This window comes from Haliotis cracherodii, unplaced genomic scaffold, assembly GCF_022045235.1.
Source record: "Haliotis cracherodii isolate W230 unplaced genomic scaffold, xgHalCrac1.p SCAF_5, whole genome shotgun sequence".
Classification (NCBI taxonomy): Eukaryota; Metazoa; Mollusca; class Gastropoda; order Lepetellida; family Haliotidae; genus Haliotis; species Haliotis cracherodii.
Window position 1 is genome coordinate 70,328,317 of NW_027266308.1, and position 16,540 is coordinate 70,344,856.

The 16,540-nt window shown below is 45.0% G+C and overlaps 1 protein-coding gene across 9 annotated transcripts in view; it reads right to left on the reverse strand.

Annotated features, from left to right (window-relative positions):
- Window positions 1-16,540, reverse strand: part of LOC139443064 (SPARC-related modular calcium-binding protein 1-like) — a 91,474-nt gene that overhangs the window by 25,172 nt on the left and 49,762 nt on the right. For 8 of the 9 annotated variants that reach the window (XM_071223993.1, XM_071223988.1, XM_071223990.1 and 5 more), the window contains exons 3-4: window positions 9,038-9,283; window positions 8,392-8,436 (exon numbers count right to left, since the gene is read on the reverse strand). In XM_071223993.1, the coding sequence (XP_071080094.1) occupies window positions 8,392-8,436; window positions 9,038-9,283 (291 nt within the window). The remainder of the gene's footprint in view (window positions 1-8,391; window positions 8,437-9,037; window positions 9,284-16,540) is intronic. The other variant, XM_071223986.1, reaches the window with a different exon arrangement.

Genomic DNA, 16,540 nt, shown 5'->3' on the forward strand with positions numbered 1-16,540 from the left:
ATAGGAAAAGCCTCCCACATCATCAGCCGCCTCCTCAAACAGCAAGCCAACATCGACACCCACTTCACCAGCTCCAACTCCTTCAAAACCCTGCTAAGAGCCAACGGCAGGAACACATCTAAACCCCAAGAGCCTAAAGGTCTACAAAATTGACTGCAACTGTGGACAATCTTACGTAGGTGAAACATTCCGCCCAATCAACACCAGAATCAAAGAGCATAAAACCTCCTCCATCAAATCCGACAGCAAATCAGCCATCTCGGACCATATCAGCAACTGTCCCAATCACATCATCAACTGGGACAACGTCCAAATCCTCGCCAACAACCTCCATGATTTCGCTAAAAGAAAACTAACAGAAGCAGTCCACATTCGCCGCCACAAGCCACCAATCAACAGAGATCAAGGCTATTTCATCCCACCCGCCTACTATGAACTCATCAAACAATAATCACTTATCCTGTTTATTGGCTTCCAGCTATGTGTTTTCTGTCCATCGTGTTGTGACAGCCTCATCCCTTTGTTGTCACACCTACCAATGTTATCCCACTCATGTATGCTATTGTTGTTACTGTTAATCCTCTACTGTTAATCCTCCACCTACTATATATATTTTGCACTATGTCCCTCATTCAGTCTTGCTTGACAACGGTCAAGGATCTATACCGAAACGTCGCTTTTCACAGTATTAAAGAAGTTGTTATCCATAAAATTTTGTCTATCTCATTAAAAGTGAGTTCGTACTCTAACCTACGCCTAGGGATCCTTGATAGAAGGGCATGTGACTAACGAGCAAGTAGAGCAGAATATAAATCGACTAACCAATCCAAGAGCAACAGCCTTATCTTCTATGAGGGTATTATCACCACTATTAGTACCCACACGCAGTCTCATTGTATACCGATTAGTGCTTGTGTCAATACCTTGATTCTGTCAGTTTTCCGTTCTTTCGTTGTTCTGCAGAGATCCATGCAACAGAAATATACATCACTGTCTTCAATACTCAAGACCTTATTACCGCTAATTTTAATTGTGATTTTCTTTACAATTGCACGACCTGTATTCTGAACAAGCTCCCTGGCAGGGTCAGCAGAATTCAAATTAATTGTAAACGATAGTCGGCCAGTCCCTGGAACTAACACATCGTGAGTGCATAGATTAGGAAAGCAAACCAGGAGTGTCTGATTCTGATCAATGGTACTTAGGATATTAGTTGCAGATATTGCTTTGACTCATAATGGGCCCTGAAGTCTACGCTGTGGATTTAACTTGCGTCCATATTGCGAAGACATTGTTTATATTGAAATTATGTAACCTTATGTTTAATATAAATAAGGAGGAGATTAATCTAGATAACCTAAATGATACTTGTACATTCGAAGGGGGTACTGATGAAACCAGCTTTATGAATCTTAATGAGGAACTTATGCAATCAACCGTTAATGATTATTACGATGTCTTAAAAGAAAACAAAAAATATGTTACTCCAATTGGTCGTGACTATTCCAAGTTTACAATATATAGTAAAGGAATATTGTGACTGTGTGGCTCTCCAGATATTGATGTTATGCATTCTCATACTCGTAAACCCCTAGCCTTGTCTACAATAGCCAGACGTCGTGGGGGCATCAACATTATTCGTAATGAGTTAGGTCTTGTAGACTTCGACAACTCACAAGCAAAACTTTCTGCAAAGACCACTAAGGTTCTTCAGACTGTGCGCTGTACTTGGTGCAACGGTTGCTGCCATATATGAAGATAATTTGTAAGTACCACAACGCGCGAAGCATCTCTCTGTTGGACTCAAAGAAATCTTGGAAACCTTCGATAATTCCACATAACAGGTACCATCCTTGGAGTACAATATATGAGAATTACGATGGCTTGACAAGGCAATGCAAACAATGTGGGGGTCACTCATCAAGAATATAGCCAAGCTAGATGAACTCGACAAGCATATAGCTTATGAGAAAATAAAACGTAACTTAGAAGATGAAATATCGGCCCACCTCGAAGCAGCTTCCACCAATAGAGAGGCACTTCATTCACAAATCAGTCGAATTTGAGAAACTATTGATCAAATCCTCAATGATGACACAACACTGACATTGTATAGAGAACAGGGGATAACTATTGCCAGTATCTTAACTGCATTGGGATTTATAATATCAACTTTGACTCTCACATGAACTGGAGGTGGTGGTCGCCGCAGGTGGTACGCCTCCATAGGAAAGCTCGCTGGGAAAGCCGCATCTGCACTTCCCGGTTTAATAAGTAGTATTGTATCCTGGCTCTTGAATTTATTAGCCAAGATCGCCACTTGGTTTAGTCAAAACTTGTGGGCAGTGATCGTAGCAATTGCCGGTCTGTTGTTTTTTCATCGACATGTTGTTGATTTTGAGCGGCAATATGTGGTTTTACAACTTGTGGCTGTTGCACTTTTGTTACAGTAGATGACTGTGCTTTTACTTTTCCTGATTCGCCTGTATTTGTTCGATTTATTAAATCAGTGTTAATATCTGAATTTATACCTGTTTTTTTGTTTATCGGAAGCAATAACAATTTTATTATTATCGCCTATCACTTGGCCAATCTTTATGTTCCATATTACTTCGAGACATGTATAGTCCTTCCCCAAAAATGTTGTCTACTTTGGATTGAGCGTTCTGTAATACATCTTGATATCGCTTTATAGAAGGTGGTATGTCAACTGGTGAAACGAATAGCATTGTCTACATTTGCAACAAACTGATTTTGCACATCAAGCACTGCCCCACAACCAATTATTCCTGTTCATGTTTGCGACTGTGCACCATTTGCCTATTCTTATTGATTCATTAACTCTTAAAACTCCTGGGTAAGTAAAATTATTTTCTGTTGTATCATAACAAAATCATTCCAAGCATTTCCGGCATGTTGTGGTTGCTCAACCTTTTGGACGGTGAGAGCAACACCACCCTTAAAGTTCATACGATCGTCTCTCCACTCATTACTCGAGAGAGCAAAGCTCGGAAGAAGCCGACCTCTTTTCAGTAAATCATTGCTGACTTCTTTAACAGAGTGTGCACCAGCATACGGAATACCTAGACCATGGTTAACTCAATGCAGACACCAATCTTTACTCGTAGAAACATAAAATTCGTGACAAATATGTTCATATGCCCACCTATTGTATGGATTACTTGATGCATTCCATCCTCGATCCTACGGTAATGGGGCACTAATTTCTTTTAATTTCTAACTATACTTTTAATCTGATAGTACACGTGGCATGATAAAACAGACTTATTTAGTTCAAAGCTGGGGGTATAAAGAGATACCCCACATCCTGTTGTGGCACAAAGTTTAACTGGTTTAGCCAAAATTGTATTGGATTGTGGAACCAATCATGTACCATTTTGGTGCTAGTTGCCGCGAACCTGTATTTTTCAAAGATATCAGGAAACTGAACAAGAAACTGAGCACCAGAGCCTCTTAGTAAAATTGACTGATTCGTAAGGTAAGTTGCTTCGATACTGCTCTCAGTATCAGCACCTCCCATATTGAAGTTATAATATAGTATCTTTGTATATTTAATATGTATGCTACACTCCCGGGAATAACAAATGGTCAGTCCATTCAACTGCTTCACGCTATTGACATCTCGGCTGGGCAACTTCAAGTTGCTCTCTGCGATATAATGTATTACCCATGGTGGACCAATATAAGTGCTGCGAGGGGAAATAATAAGTTATTACTAGATAAAGAACGTCCCACTATGTGAGTCGAATGGGGTGCTGATTGTAAGCAGTGGAGTACATTCTATAAAACTTGACAGGGACTTAGCAAATACGCTTGGATTTATAAGAAGAGAAGTAACATTCGACACAATAGTTCATGGAGTTAAATTACCCGATATAGTTCCCTATCAAGAGTTATGCATCATCTTGATCAGATCAGTACAACAGATAATATTCAACTCGAAAGTCCTTCAACTACGCTTAGAGCTGTTCCAGTCAAAGATGAAAAAAAACAGTGACAGGACGTAATCTTTCTCATCATTTCAACATAAAAAGTTAAATCGGGGAATTATTACAGATCTCAAAATTTCTATATTAGATGCAAAACATCAACATGTACATATAGGATATTTCAGTGTAACAGTCTATATTATGAATAATGGCTGATTCTTCAGGCCCTGGAATGCATAACCTTAGACAATGTAATACAATTGCGCTTTCTGATCTTGGAGACACAGACAGAATTGATAAACCCCGTACTGATGGTAAGTTGTATGCTTTATACTTACAGGATAATGTATACAAGCGCAAAGAAGTCATATTCACAGCACCAGCACCTAATCTAGGAGATTTAAATGATGTCAACCTTACTTGGTTCAACAAAAACACTTCATACAGTCTTGCTCGCAATGATGATAATGAATGGGCTATGGTCGAGGTAAAAATCGAGTGGCTACTGAATATCGTCATTGTCCCATCATATGTGACGACGGATAAAGTACATCACTTAACTAATGAATAGTGGGATCGTACTCAGGGGCTTATATCCTCTCAAAACGAAAGAGTGTTAGTCGCTCCCCTGCCAGATAACCCAGACTATATGTTATTGAGTCGTCCATCATTAAAAGATGTTAGTTTAAATTGGTTACTGAATTCAATGATATATTAAATAACTTGAATGCTATACCTGATCGTTCTACAATTATTATTGAAATCTTGTGTGGGGATGCGCCAGAAGATGCATTCGAGATATTACCAGGTCTATCAATTAAATGGCTTGAGAAACACCAACGTCAAAGTTGCAGTATTATTTATATGGGAGTTGCCACCCTTGAGGAGGTTATATATGTAAGTGTTGGCGACTTATAAGTAAGTGTGGGTGACATATATGTAAGTGTGGGTGACATATATGTAAGTGTGAGTGCCATGTATGCAAGTGTGGGTGACAAATATGTAAGTGTGAGTGACATATATGTAAATGTGAGCGCCATATATGTAAGTGTGGGTGACCTATATGTAAGTGTGAGTGACATATATGTAAGTGTGGGTGACATATATGTAAGTGTGAGTGCCATGTATGCAAGTGTGGGTGACAAATATGTAAGTGTGAGTGACATATATGTAAATGTGAGCGCCATATATGTAAGTGTGGGTGACATATATGTAAGTGTGAGTGCCATGTATGCAAGTGTGGGTGACAAATATGTAAGTGTGAGTGACATATATGTAAATGTGAGCGCCATATATGTAAGTGTGGGTGACCTATATGTAAGTGTGAGTGACATATATGTAAGTGTTGGTGACATGTATGTAACTGTGAGTGCTATGTATGTAAATGTGAGTGCCATATATGTAAATGTGAGCGCCATATATGTAAGTGTGGGTGCCACATATGTTAATATATAACAGATGAGACACTGGTCCCTTTCCTTTCTTCAGGCGGTTTACCCGAAGCTTAAGTTAAACTTCTTGGCCAAATTGCCTTGCTTTGATTTTGCCAAAGCGATACCTAGCTACTTCTTGCAAAATGTCCTAAATGTCCCCAAATTCCACACAGACGTTATTAGTGAGGAAGTCCAGCATTGTACAAAACGTGATCTCAGTAAACTTCAGATGGTATTTGCTTTCCGTTTTGACCAAATAAGTGAGTATGATTTTACCATGTGTTTACGTCACTTTTAGCAACATTCCAGCTACATCACTGCGGAGGAAAACAGAAATAGACTTCATCGTACCCATGTCGGGAATCGAACCCTGGCCTTCGGCGTGACGAGCGAACGCTTTAACCACTAGGCTACCCGCCCGCCCCTTGACCATATAACCTGAACCTTCACCAGAAGATGGATATGTAGCTGTGCCTGTGGCCACCACGTTGGTGATGAGCGCCCCATGTATTCAAAGAATCAACTTTCCCCTTTCATTTATCATGGGAAATAGTTGTGTGTAAAGTTGAAAATTCAAATATTTTGACATATTTGTACTTGGTTCTTTTCTGAGATTTAACATATTCAAGCACATCTTTGAGTTATTGAGAATACACATGGTATCAAATCTACTTGTCTCAAACACTCTCTGTGAATATGAAGAAAGCTCTTCCTTGAGTGTATGAACGATTATGGTTAATCTTTGAGACAAGGATTTGTTGGTACAATTGCAGGACCCAGCATATATCGCTGTTTATCGTGAGTCGTTGCCATGAGGCTTTGGAATCCTGCACAAGGGAGGAGTGGGCGTGTCTTCAGGTTTTGGAGCAACACATTGATGGTACTGGTTCGTGGTTTTGGCAGATGTATTCCTCACTTAACATGCTGGCCTTATGTACGACATTATGTCACATACCAAGTTCTAAATAAATGTTGTGATGCTAACACATAATAGTTATAAACCACCACAACGAAGATCGAACGTTAAGCTCGTTAATTCCAGAACTCGACTCTTCAGTGAATACTGATAAATATGTCTGCAGGCCCATTTTAACCTTACCTAGACCCATGACTACAATAACGTGTATTAATAACGTGAGACAGTTGTGTTTAACGCCGCTTTTAACAGTATTCCAGTTATATCGCGGCGTGTCAGCATAATGTGGGAGAAAAGCCCGAAGTGATGCAGGTCTTAGACGTTTGCCACTTTCGTTAAACCCACGAGCACGGGTATGGTGCTGACAAACCTAGAAACATAATCGGGGCGAACCAGGATTCGAACCCACAATCATAGGTTTCTGGCGTGCCCAAGGGACGCAACTCTGCACAGGGAATCGCGGCCAACCGTGCCCCCATATTAATAACAAGTACATCCGGGTACATTTATGCCAAAAAATACTTCCGGGTACATTTATGCCAACGAATACCTCCTGGTACATATATACCAACGAATACCTTCGGGTACATTTATACCAACGAATACCACCGGGTGTGCCAACAAGTTCCTATAGGTACATATATACCAACGAATACCTCCGGGTACACATATGCCAAAGAATACCTCCGGGTACATATATGCCAACGAGTACCCCCGGGTACATATATGCCAACGAATACCTCCGGGTACATATATGCCAGCGAATACCTCCGGGTACATATATGCCAGCGAATACCTCCGGGTACATATATGCCAACGACTACCTCCGGGTACATATATGCCAGCGAATACTTCCGGGTACATATATGCCAGCGAATACCTCCGGGTACATATATGCCAACGACTACCTCCGGGTACATATCTGCCAACGAGTACCTATGTACACAATGCACTTACGGTTGCGAATATGACAGTGTGGATGGGCACGTTCCAGCTATGACTGGAGAGTTTGATATCCAAGGTATCAACAACCAATCAAATACGTCTGTAATAACAAGCTGGGTCGTGGTAAAGTAAGCTGAGGCGATAATCGTATTAATTCGGAATACTAAAAGAGTCACTTTTATCACCAGACACCACGATCGACTGTTTTAGGCGACCACACAATCTGGCTGTTTCTGGGCTTGTGACCTCTACTGTTCCCGCTGTGCGTGAGAGAGTCCCGTATCTCACCGCGCCGACAATAATCTGCCCTCACCACGACAGAGAGAGGAGACATCCTCAATGGACGCACTGGGCCAGGCAAACGCCGACATTCGCACAGGTGTTCGCCAATTATCCACGAGGAATGTGTGAGGCACGGTCCACGGCGCTAGAAGCTTGTATGTATGTGTGTTTGTGTATGTGTGTGAGTGTGTGTGCGTGCGTGCGTGCGTGCGTGTGCGTGTGCGTGTGCGTGTGCGTGTGCGTGTGCGTGTGTGTGTGAGAGATACCAGAGCGGGGGTTGCTCCAACACATGCCTTTATAATGACCTCAACATGCGTCTACGAGTGAGTGAGTAAGTGAGTGAGTATGGTTTCACGCCACTTTTAGCCATATTCCAGCAATAACACGGCGGGGGACACCAGAAATGGGCTTCACACATTGAACACATGAGGGGAATTGAACCCGGGCCTTCGGCGTGACGAGCGAACGCTTTAACCACGAGGCTACCCAACGGCGCCATGCGTCTACGATGTATTTAAACACTTATAATGACCTTATCATGTGTCTACAAATGTTATTTGTCGATATCTACGCCTCGGTTATGCTTGAATTGTCAGACCCTCGGAACTGACCACCATCACGCGCCTGTGGTGTGTGGAAACGCTTATGATATTGTATACGCTTGTATACTCCCCAGGGAGATGAGAATGAAGGTTAAGTGCTCACTAATCCATTGACCGGGGTACCAAGCCCTTCCAGCATGCTTTGAGGTATGGATCATGCACATTATCGTTATTAGTGTTATAATTATTTATTATATTGGCCCCAACAATACGACTGTGTTGAGGGGGCGGAATTGATACAATGGTCTTAAAAACAAACTTACGCTTTTTCTTCCGTTTTTTTCCTGGCTTCCTCTTTTTGCGCCTACCTGTGGGAACAAAAACGCTTCGTGTGAGGAGTCTTCCGTCAGGTGTTCTCACTCAACATTCAGTAGGTTGTCATCAGATACATCATTGTGATGACGTCACGCTGTTGTTCTTGCAACTGTATGTCATTATGCAAAATTCTAGAGAAATCTTATTTGAGAAAATCAACTCTCGGAATCAACCGATTCTCGTGATTTCTCAATTACAGGCAATTGTAGCTGTGTACAAACGAGTTGGGATTTACGCCACTTTGAACAGTATTCCAGTTATATGACGGCGTATCAGGTTGTTCCGGGTGGAAAGCCCGAAGTGGTGCCGGTCTCTCAAGTATACCAATTCGGTGAGACCCACGTGCACGCTATGGTTCGGGCGAACCAGGATTCGAACCCACAATCACAGGTTTGTGGTGTGCCCAAGGGACGCAACTCTGCACAGCGAATTGAGGCGCCATAGACGACTGGGCCACCCGTGCCTCCTATTAAACGCGATATAGCTCGTTAATATATGTCATCTGAACGTTATCTGAACGTAAATGAGGAAGAGAGCGAACTGAACCAGACACAAATGATTTTTTTTTTATCAGAATAATAAATCAAAGTTGACCTCGTCTACCTCTCCCACACCGAGGTCGGCGGTCTTTCACGGACGTCCCCGGGATGTGGTGGCCGTCTTTGGTGCTGCACCAGCAGTAGCCGGTGGCGTGACACTGGACCTCCGCGAACGTGCCGTCACCACTGCAGACGGGAACGAACACCACCGACTTGTCCCGTTTAGCCGACTCCATTGCCTGCGCGCGTTCCTCGGGGCATCTCCCCTCGTAGCTACGGGCTCCTCCATCCTCAGCACCGGCTGCAGGAGAGAACAGCAGTGTCAAATAGGTGATTATGTATTTCAAAGCATCGCAGATATTACTCTATTTTCCTATCTGTCTTAAAGTCTCTAATTCACGTGTGGAAAAGGAGAAAGCTTTTTTAAAAAAATAACAATTTATTTGACACATCCGGATTGCTGCAGAAGGGGATTGGCGATCCAAGATTATGCCACTAAACTGATGTCTAGAATATGCAATTGATGAACATAGATGATACAGGGGGATTGATGAGCAATTTCTTGTCATTATTTTCTTAAAGGCCAAGAAATCGTGCTTCCCCATGTTTTAAGTTGATTCCTAACTTAACTTTATTCTTTCCTATTACTTTAGATAAATATTTCTTTACTTGATAGTAGAATAGCTCCGACTACATGTTATGGAAGTGAAATTTGGAGATTTACATTCAGAGAAAGTATTAAAAAAGTCAAAAGTTTAGTTTTTGCAAATATATATGTTAATCAGGATTGAAGCGTCATCTGATGATGATACCATGGGATTAATAAGAGCCCATTTCTGGTGTCCAAGGTGTTCAATTGTATTGACGGGCCGGGATGCTAATAGGGTATCGATGGGCCTGGATTGATGGGCCTAGACGATACACAGAGATTGATGGGCCTAGACGATATACAGAGATTGATGGGCCTAGATGATATACAGAGATTGATGGGCCCAGACGATACAGGAGGATTGATGGGCCCAGACGATACAGGAGGATTGATGGGCCCAGACGATACAGGAGGATTGATTGGCCTAGACGATACAGGAGGATTGATGGGCCCAGACGATACACAGAGATTGATGGGCCTAGATGATATACAGAGATTGATTGGCCTAGATGATATACAGAGATTGATGGACCTTGACGATACACAGAGATTGATGGGCCTAGATGATATACAGAGATTGATGGGCCTAGATGATATACAGAGATTGATGGGCCTAGATGATATACAGAGATTGATGGACCTTGACGACACAGGAGGATTGAAGGGCCTAGATGATATACAGAGATTGATGGGCCTAGATGATATACAGAGATTGATGGGCCCAGACGATACAGGAGGATTGATGGGCCCAGACGATACAGGAGGATTGATTGGCCTAGACGATACAGGAGGATTGATGGGCCCAGACGACACAGAAGGATTGATGGGAGGTGTCGTGCAGTCCTAACACGACCACAAGTACACGGAGTAAAACAAGGGTAATGAAGTACAAGATCAACTCTTCCAAAGCTGATGACAGAAAATCAACTGCACTGGATGATTGATAGGAGTAGGAAGCTGATACACGAAGATAGACGTAACCTCTTTCACTGCGCTGCCGGGTCTGGAAGTCTGGAATGTCGGATAACATTTCAATTATCAAGGTGTCAAGATTCCCCTCCTAACATTGATACTTATACTCGGTGACATGCAGGTGCGCTGGATGTAAGTGTAGAGGGGAGGTGGGGTGGGGAAGGGGATGGGGTGAATTTGTTCGGGAGGGAAGGGGTCGGGGTGTTCAGGAGGGAGGAGGGTGGGGTGGTTCTCGGGCAGGGCACGGAAGGATGTTATCAGGGTGTAGGGAGGCATCTTGTGGGGTTTGATGGTCGCGAATTGAGGAAGGAATGTGTGTAGATAGGTGCACTTCATGGTGGTGAAATAAAGGACTGTGTGCGAGCAGTTGGATTTGGTGGTGGATTAATGGGGGACTACATGTAGGAGGTGGTCATGGTGGTGGATTAATGGGGGACTACGTACGAGCAGTAGAACTTGGTGGTGGATTAATGAGGGACCGTATGCTGCCATTTACAACACGTGTGTCAGCGCAGCCATGTCCAGCGGCACTCTGGCCACCGACAACACCTGTGTCAGCACAGCCATGGCTAGCGGCACTCTGGCCACCGAGAACACCTGTGTCAGCACTGCCATGGCTAGCGGAACTCTGGCCACCAACAACACCTGTGTCAGCACAGCCATGGCTAGCGGCACTCTGGCCACCGAGAACACCTGTGTCAGCACAGCCATGGCTAGCGGAACTCTGGCCACCGAGAACACCTGTGTCAGCACAGCTATGACACTCTAGCCACTGACAACATCTGTGTAAGCGCAGCCATGGCACTCTAGCCACTGACAACATCTGTGTAAGCGCAGCCATGATGCTCTAGCCACTGACAACATCTGTGTCAGCACAGCCATGGCACTCTAGCCACTGACAACATCTGTCTAAGAGCAGCCATGATGCTCTAGCCACTGTCATGGCTAGCGGCACTCTAGCCACTGACAACACCTGTGTCAGCACAGCCATGGCTAGCGGCACTCTGGCCACCGAGAACACCTGTGTCAGCACAGCCATGGCTAGCGGCACTCTGGCCACCGAGAACACCTGTGTTAGCACAGCCATGGCTAGCGGCACTCTGGCCACTGGCAACCTCTGTGTGGGCGCAGCCATGTCTAGCGGCAATCCAGCAACCGAAAACACCTCTGTCAGCGCAGCCATGACACTCTAGCCACCAACAACAAATGTGTTAGCGCAGCCATGTCTAGCAGCACCGTAGCCATCGACCACATCTGTGTCAGCGCAGGCATGACATTGCACTCGAGCCACCAACAACACCTGTGTCAGCGCAGAATTGGCACTCTAGCCACTGACAACATATGTGTCAGCGCAGCCCTGACACTCTAACCACCAACAACACCTGTGTCAGCACAGCCATGGCACTCTAGCCACTGACAACATTTGTGTAAGCGCAGCCATGATGCTCTAGCCACTGTCATGGCTAGCGGCACTCTAGCCACTGACAACATCTGTGTAAGCGCAGCCATGGCTCTCTAGCCACTGACAACATCTGTGTAAGCGCAGCCATGATGCTCTAGCCACTGACAACATCTGTGTCAGCACAGCCATGGCACTCTAGCCACTGACAACATCTGTCTAAGCGCAGCCATGATGCTCTAGCCACTGTCATGGCTAGCGGCACTCTAGCCACTGACAACATCTGTGTCAGCACAGCCATCGCACTCTAGCCACTGACAACATCTGTGTAAGCGCAGCCATGATGCTCTAGCCACTGACAACATCTGTGTCAGCACAGCCATGGCACTCTAGCCACTGACAACATCTGTATAAGCGCAGCCATGATGCTCTAGCCACTGTCATGGCTAGCGGCACTCTAGCCACTGACAACACCTGTGTCAGCACAGCCATGACACTCTAGCCACTGACAACATCTGTGTCAGCACAGCCATCGCACTCTAGCCACTGACAACATCTGTGTGGGCGCAGCCATGTCTAGCGACTCTCTAGGAACTGCGAACACCTGTGTCAGCACAGCCATGGCACTCTATTCTCTGACAACACCTGTGTTAGCGCAGCCACGGCACTCTATTCTCTGACAACACCTGTGTTAGCACAGCCATGGCACTCTATTCTCTGACAACACCTGTGTTAGCGCAGCCATGTTTTACGCTATCCCGGACTTCATAGCGGCAAATGACATTTATATTTCACGTTAACACAAACACGTGGCCCTGGTTATACAGGTGACTCCCAACAGAGACACGTAGCACCCGGACGCGTAGATCTGTAAAATACAAGCTGTAATTGCGTCAAAATAACATACTTGATACTGTGAGTACCTGCTGCCCTGCGTATCATTTATCCCCAGGTGTGTAGCAGATCTCACCCTATGTCAGGACACATTGTAGGTGAAGTGACAAGCCCGACACATCATCCCCTTCCCAATCTGCACAGTAAGAATCTGTGGCAGGCCTTTGATAAATGTGATAAATTTGACGCTTATGCACACGTGCTCTCCCGCACGCACGCTATATCTGACAAGCACTGCCTCTCACCCCACATCACCCTTACTATTTCTCACAAGCACTGCCTCTCACCCCAGTTCGCCCTTACTATTTCTAACACACTGCCTCTCACACAATATTCAACCATTTCTCACAAGCACTGCCTCTCACCCCACACCACCTTACTATTTCCAACAACACTGCCTCACATCCCAGTTCACACTTATTATTCTCAAGCACTGTCTCTCACCCAACACCACCCTTACTATATCTCACAAGCACTGCCTCTCACCCCACACCACCCTTACTACATCTCACAAGCACTGCCTCTCACCCCACACCACCCTTACTATTTCTTACTCACTGCCTCTCTCCCCACATCACCCTTACTATTTCTCACAAGCACTGCCTCTCACCCCAGTTCACCCTTACTATTTCTCAAGCACTGCCTCTCACACAATATTCAACCATTTCTCACAAGCACTGCCTCTAACACGACATCACCTTACTATTTCTCACAACACAGCCTCACATCCCAGTTCACCCTTACTATTTTCAAACACTGCCTCTCACCCAACATCATCCTTACTATTCCTCATAAGCACTGCCTCTCATCCTACATCACCCTTACTATTTATCACAAGCACTGCCTCTCATCCTGCATCACCCTTACTATTTCTCACAAGCACTGTCTCTCACCCCACATCACCCATACTATTTCTCACAAGCACTGCCTCTCACCCCACATCACCCTTACTATTTCTCACAAGCACTGCCTCTCACCCAACATCATCCTTACTATTCCTCATAAGCACTGCCTCTCATCCTACATCACCCTTACTATTTATCACAAGCACTGCCTCTCATCCTGCATCACCCTTACTATTTCTCACAAGCACTGTCTCTCACCCCACATCACCCATACTATTTCTCACAAGCACTGCCTCTCACCCCACATCACCCTTACTATTTCTCACAAGCACTGCCTCTCACCCTACACCACCCTTACTACATCTCACAAGCACTGCCTCTCACCCCATATCACCCTTACTATTTCCCAAGCACTGCCTCTCACCCAACATCACCCTTACTATTTCTCACAAGCACTGTCTCTCACCCCACACCACCCTTCGATTTCTCACAAGCACTGCCTCTCTCCCTACATCACCCTTACTATTTCTCACAAGCACTGCCTCTCACCCCACATCACCCTTACTATTTCTCACAAGCACTGCCTCTCAACCCACACAACCCTTACTTTATCTCACAAGCACTGCCTCTCACCCCATATCACCCTTACTCTTTCTCACAAGCACTGTCTCTCACCCTGCATCACCCTTACTATTTCTCACAAGCACTGCCTCTCACCCCACATCACCCTTACTATTTCTCACAAGCACTGCCTCTCACCCTACACCACCCTTACTACATCTCACAAGCACTGCCTCTCACCCCATATCACCCTTACTATTTCCCAAGCACTGCCTCTCACCCAACATCACCTTTAATATTTCTCACAAGCACTGTCTCTCACCCCACACCACCCTTCGATTTCTCACAAGCACTGCCTCTCTCCCCACATCACCCTTACTATTTCTCACAAGCACTGCCTCTCACCCCACACAACCCTTACTTTATCTAACAAGCAATGCCTCTCAACCCATATCACCCTCACTCTTTCTCACAAGCACTGTCTCTCACCCAACATCACCATTGCTATTTTTCACAAGCACTGCCTCTCACCCCACACCACCCTTACTGTTTCTCACAAGCACTGCCTCTCACCCCACACCACCCTTACTATTTCTCACAAGCACTGCCTCTCACCCCACATCACCCTTACTATTTCTCACAAGCACTGCCTCTCACCCCACATCACATTTACTATTTCGCTCCAGCACTGCCTCTCACCCCATATCACCCATGTCTCACAAGCACTGCCTCTCACACGACATGACACTTACTATTTCTCACAAGCACTGCCTCTCACCCCATATCACCCATGTCTCACAAGCACTGCCTCTCACACGACATGACACTTACTATTTCTCACAAGCACTGCCTCTCACCCCACACCACCCTTACTATTTGTCACAAGCACTGCCTCTCACCCTGCATCACCCTTACTATTTCTCATAAGCACTGCCTCTCACCCCACATCACCCTTACTATTTCTCACAAGCACTGCCTCTCACCCAACATCACTCATGTCTCACAAGCACTGCTTCGGACCCCACATCACCCTTACTATTTCTCACAAGCACTGCCTCTCACCCCACATCACATTTACTATTTCGCTCCAGCACTGCCTCTCACCCCATATCACCCATGTCTCACAAGCACTGCCTCTCACACGACATGACACTTACTATTTCTCACAAGCACTGCCTCTCACCCCACACCACCCTTACTATTTCTCACAAGCACTGCCTCTCACCCTGCATCACCCTTACTATTTCTCACAAGCACTGCCTCTCACCCCACATCACCTTTACTATTTCTCACAAGCACTGTCTCTCACCCTGCATCACCCTTACTATTTCTCACAAGCACTGCCTCTCACCCCACATGACACTTACTATTTCTCACAAGCACTGCCTCTCACCCCACATCATCAATGTCTCACAACTTCTGCCTCTCACCCCACACGACCCTTACTATTTCTCACAAGCACTCCCTCTTGGCCCACTCTCACTCCGAAGACTGCCTAATCAATCTGGCCCCAGCGAGGGTTTATCCCCGTTCAGATGGATTATGGACGGCTTAGTCCGGAGGGTGCAGGTGTTAACTACAGACACATACCAGCCTCGACTCCGATATCACAGTCGTTACATGGCGCATTCTCCGCTTCCGATAACACAGGTGTAGCGACTCTTTTCCAAGAAGGGGGAGGGGTGGGGGAAGGAGGGCTCGCTGTGTACTAATACTGACCAGTTTCTCCATGCCAAATGTTATAGAATCATAGGTACGGAGTCATGCGTAGGTCATCTGTTAATGTCTGTGGACACATTGGATTTAAGCAATCCATAACTTTCAATCTTCACACTTGGTACATATCCAGCAATATTAGGTTTCAGTCTTCACGCTTAGTGTATGTCCTGAAATGTTAAGTTTCAGTCTTTACACTTGGTGCGTGTCCAGCAATGTTAGGTTTCAATCTTCCCACTTGGTGCATGTCCAGCAATGTTAGGTTTCAATCTTCACACATAGTGCATGTTCAGCAATGTTAGGTTTGATTTTTCTCACTTGGTGCATGTACAACAGTGTTAGGTTTCAATCTTCACACTTGGTGCATGTTCAGCAATATTAACTTTCAATCTTCACACTTGGTGCATGTCCAGCAATGTTAGACTTCAGTCTTCTCGCTCTGTGCATGTTCAGCAATGTTAGGTTTGATTCTTCTCACTTGGTGCATGTCCAGCAATGTTTGGTTTGATTCTTCACACTTGG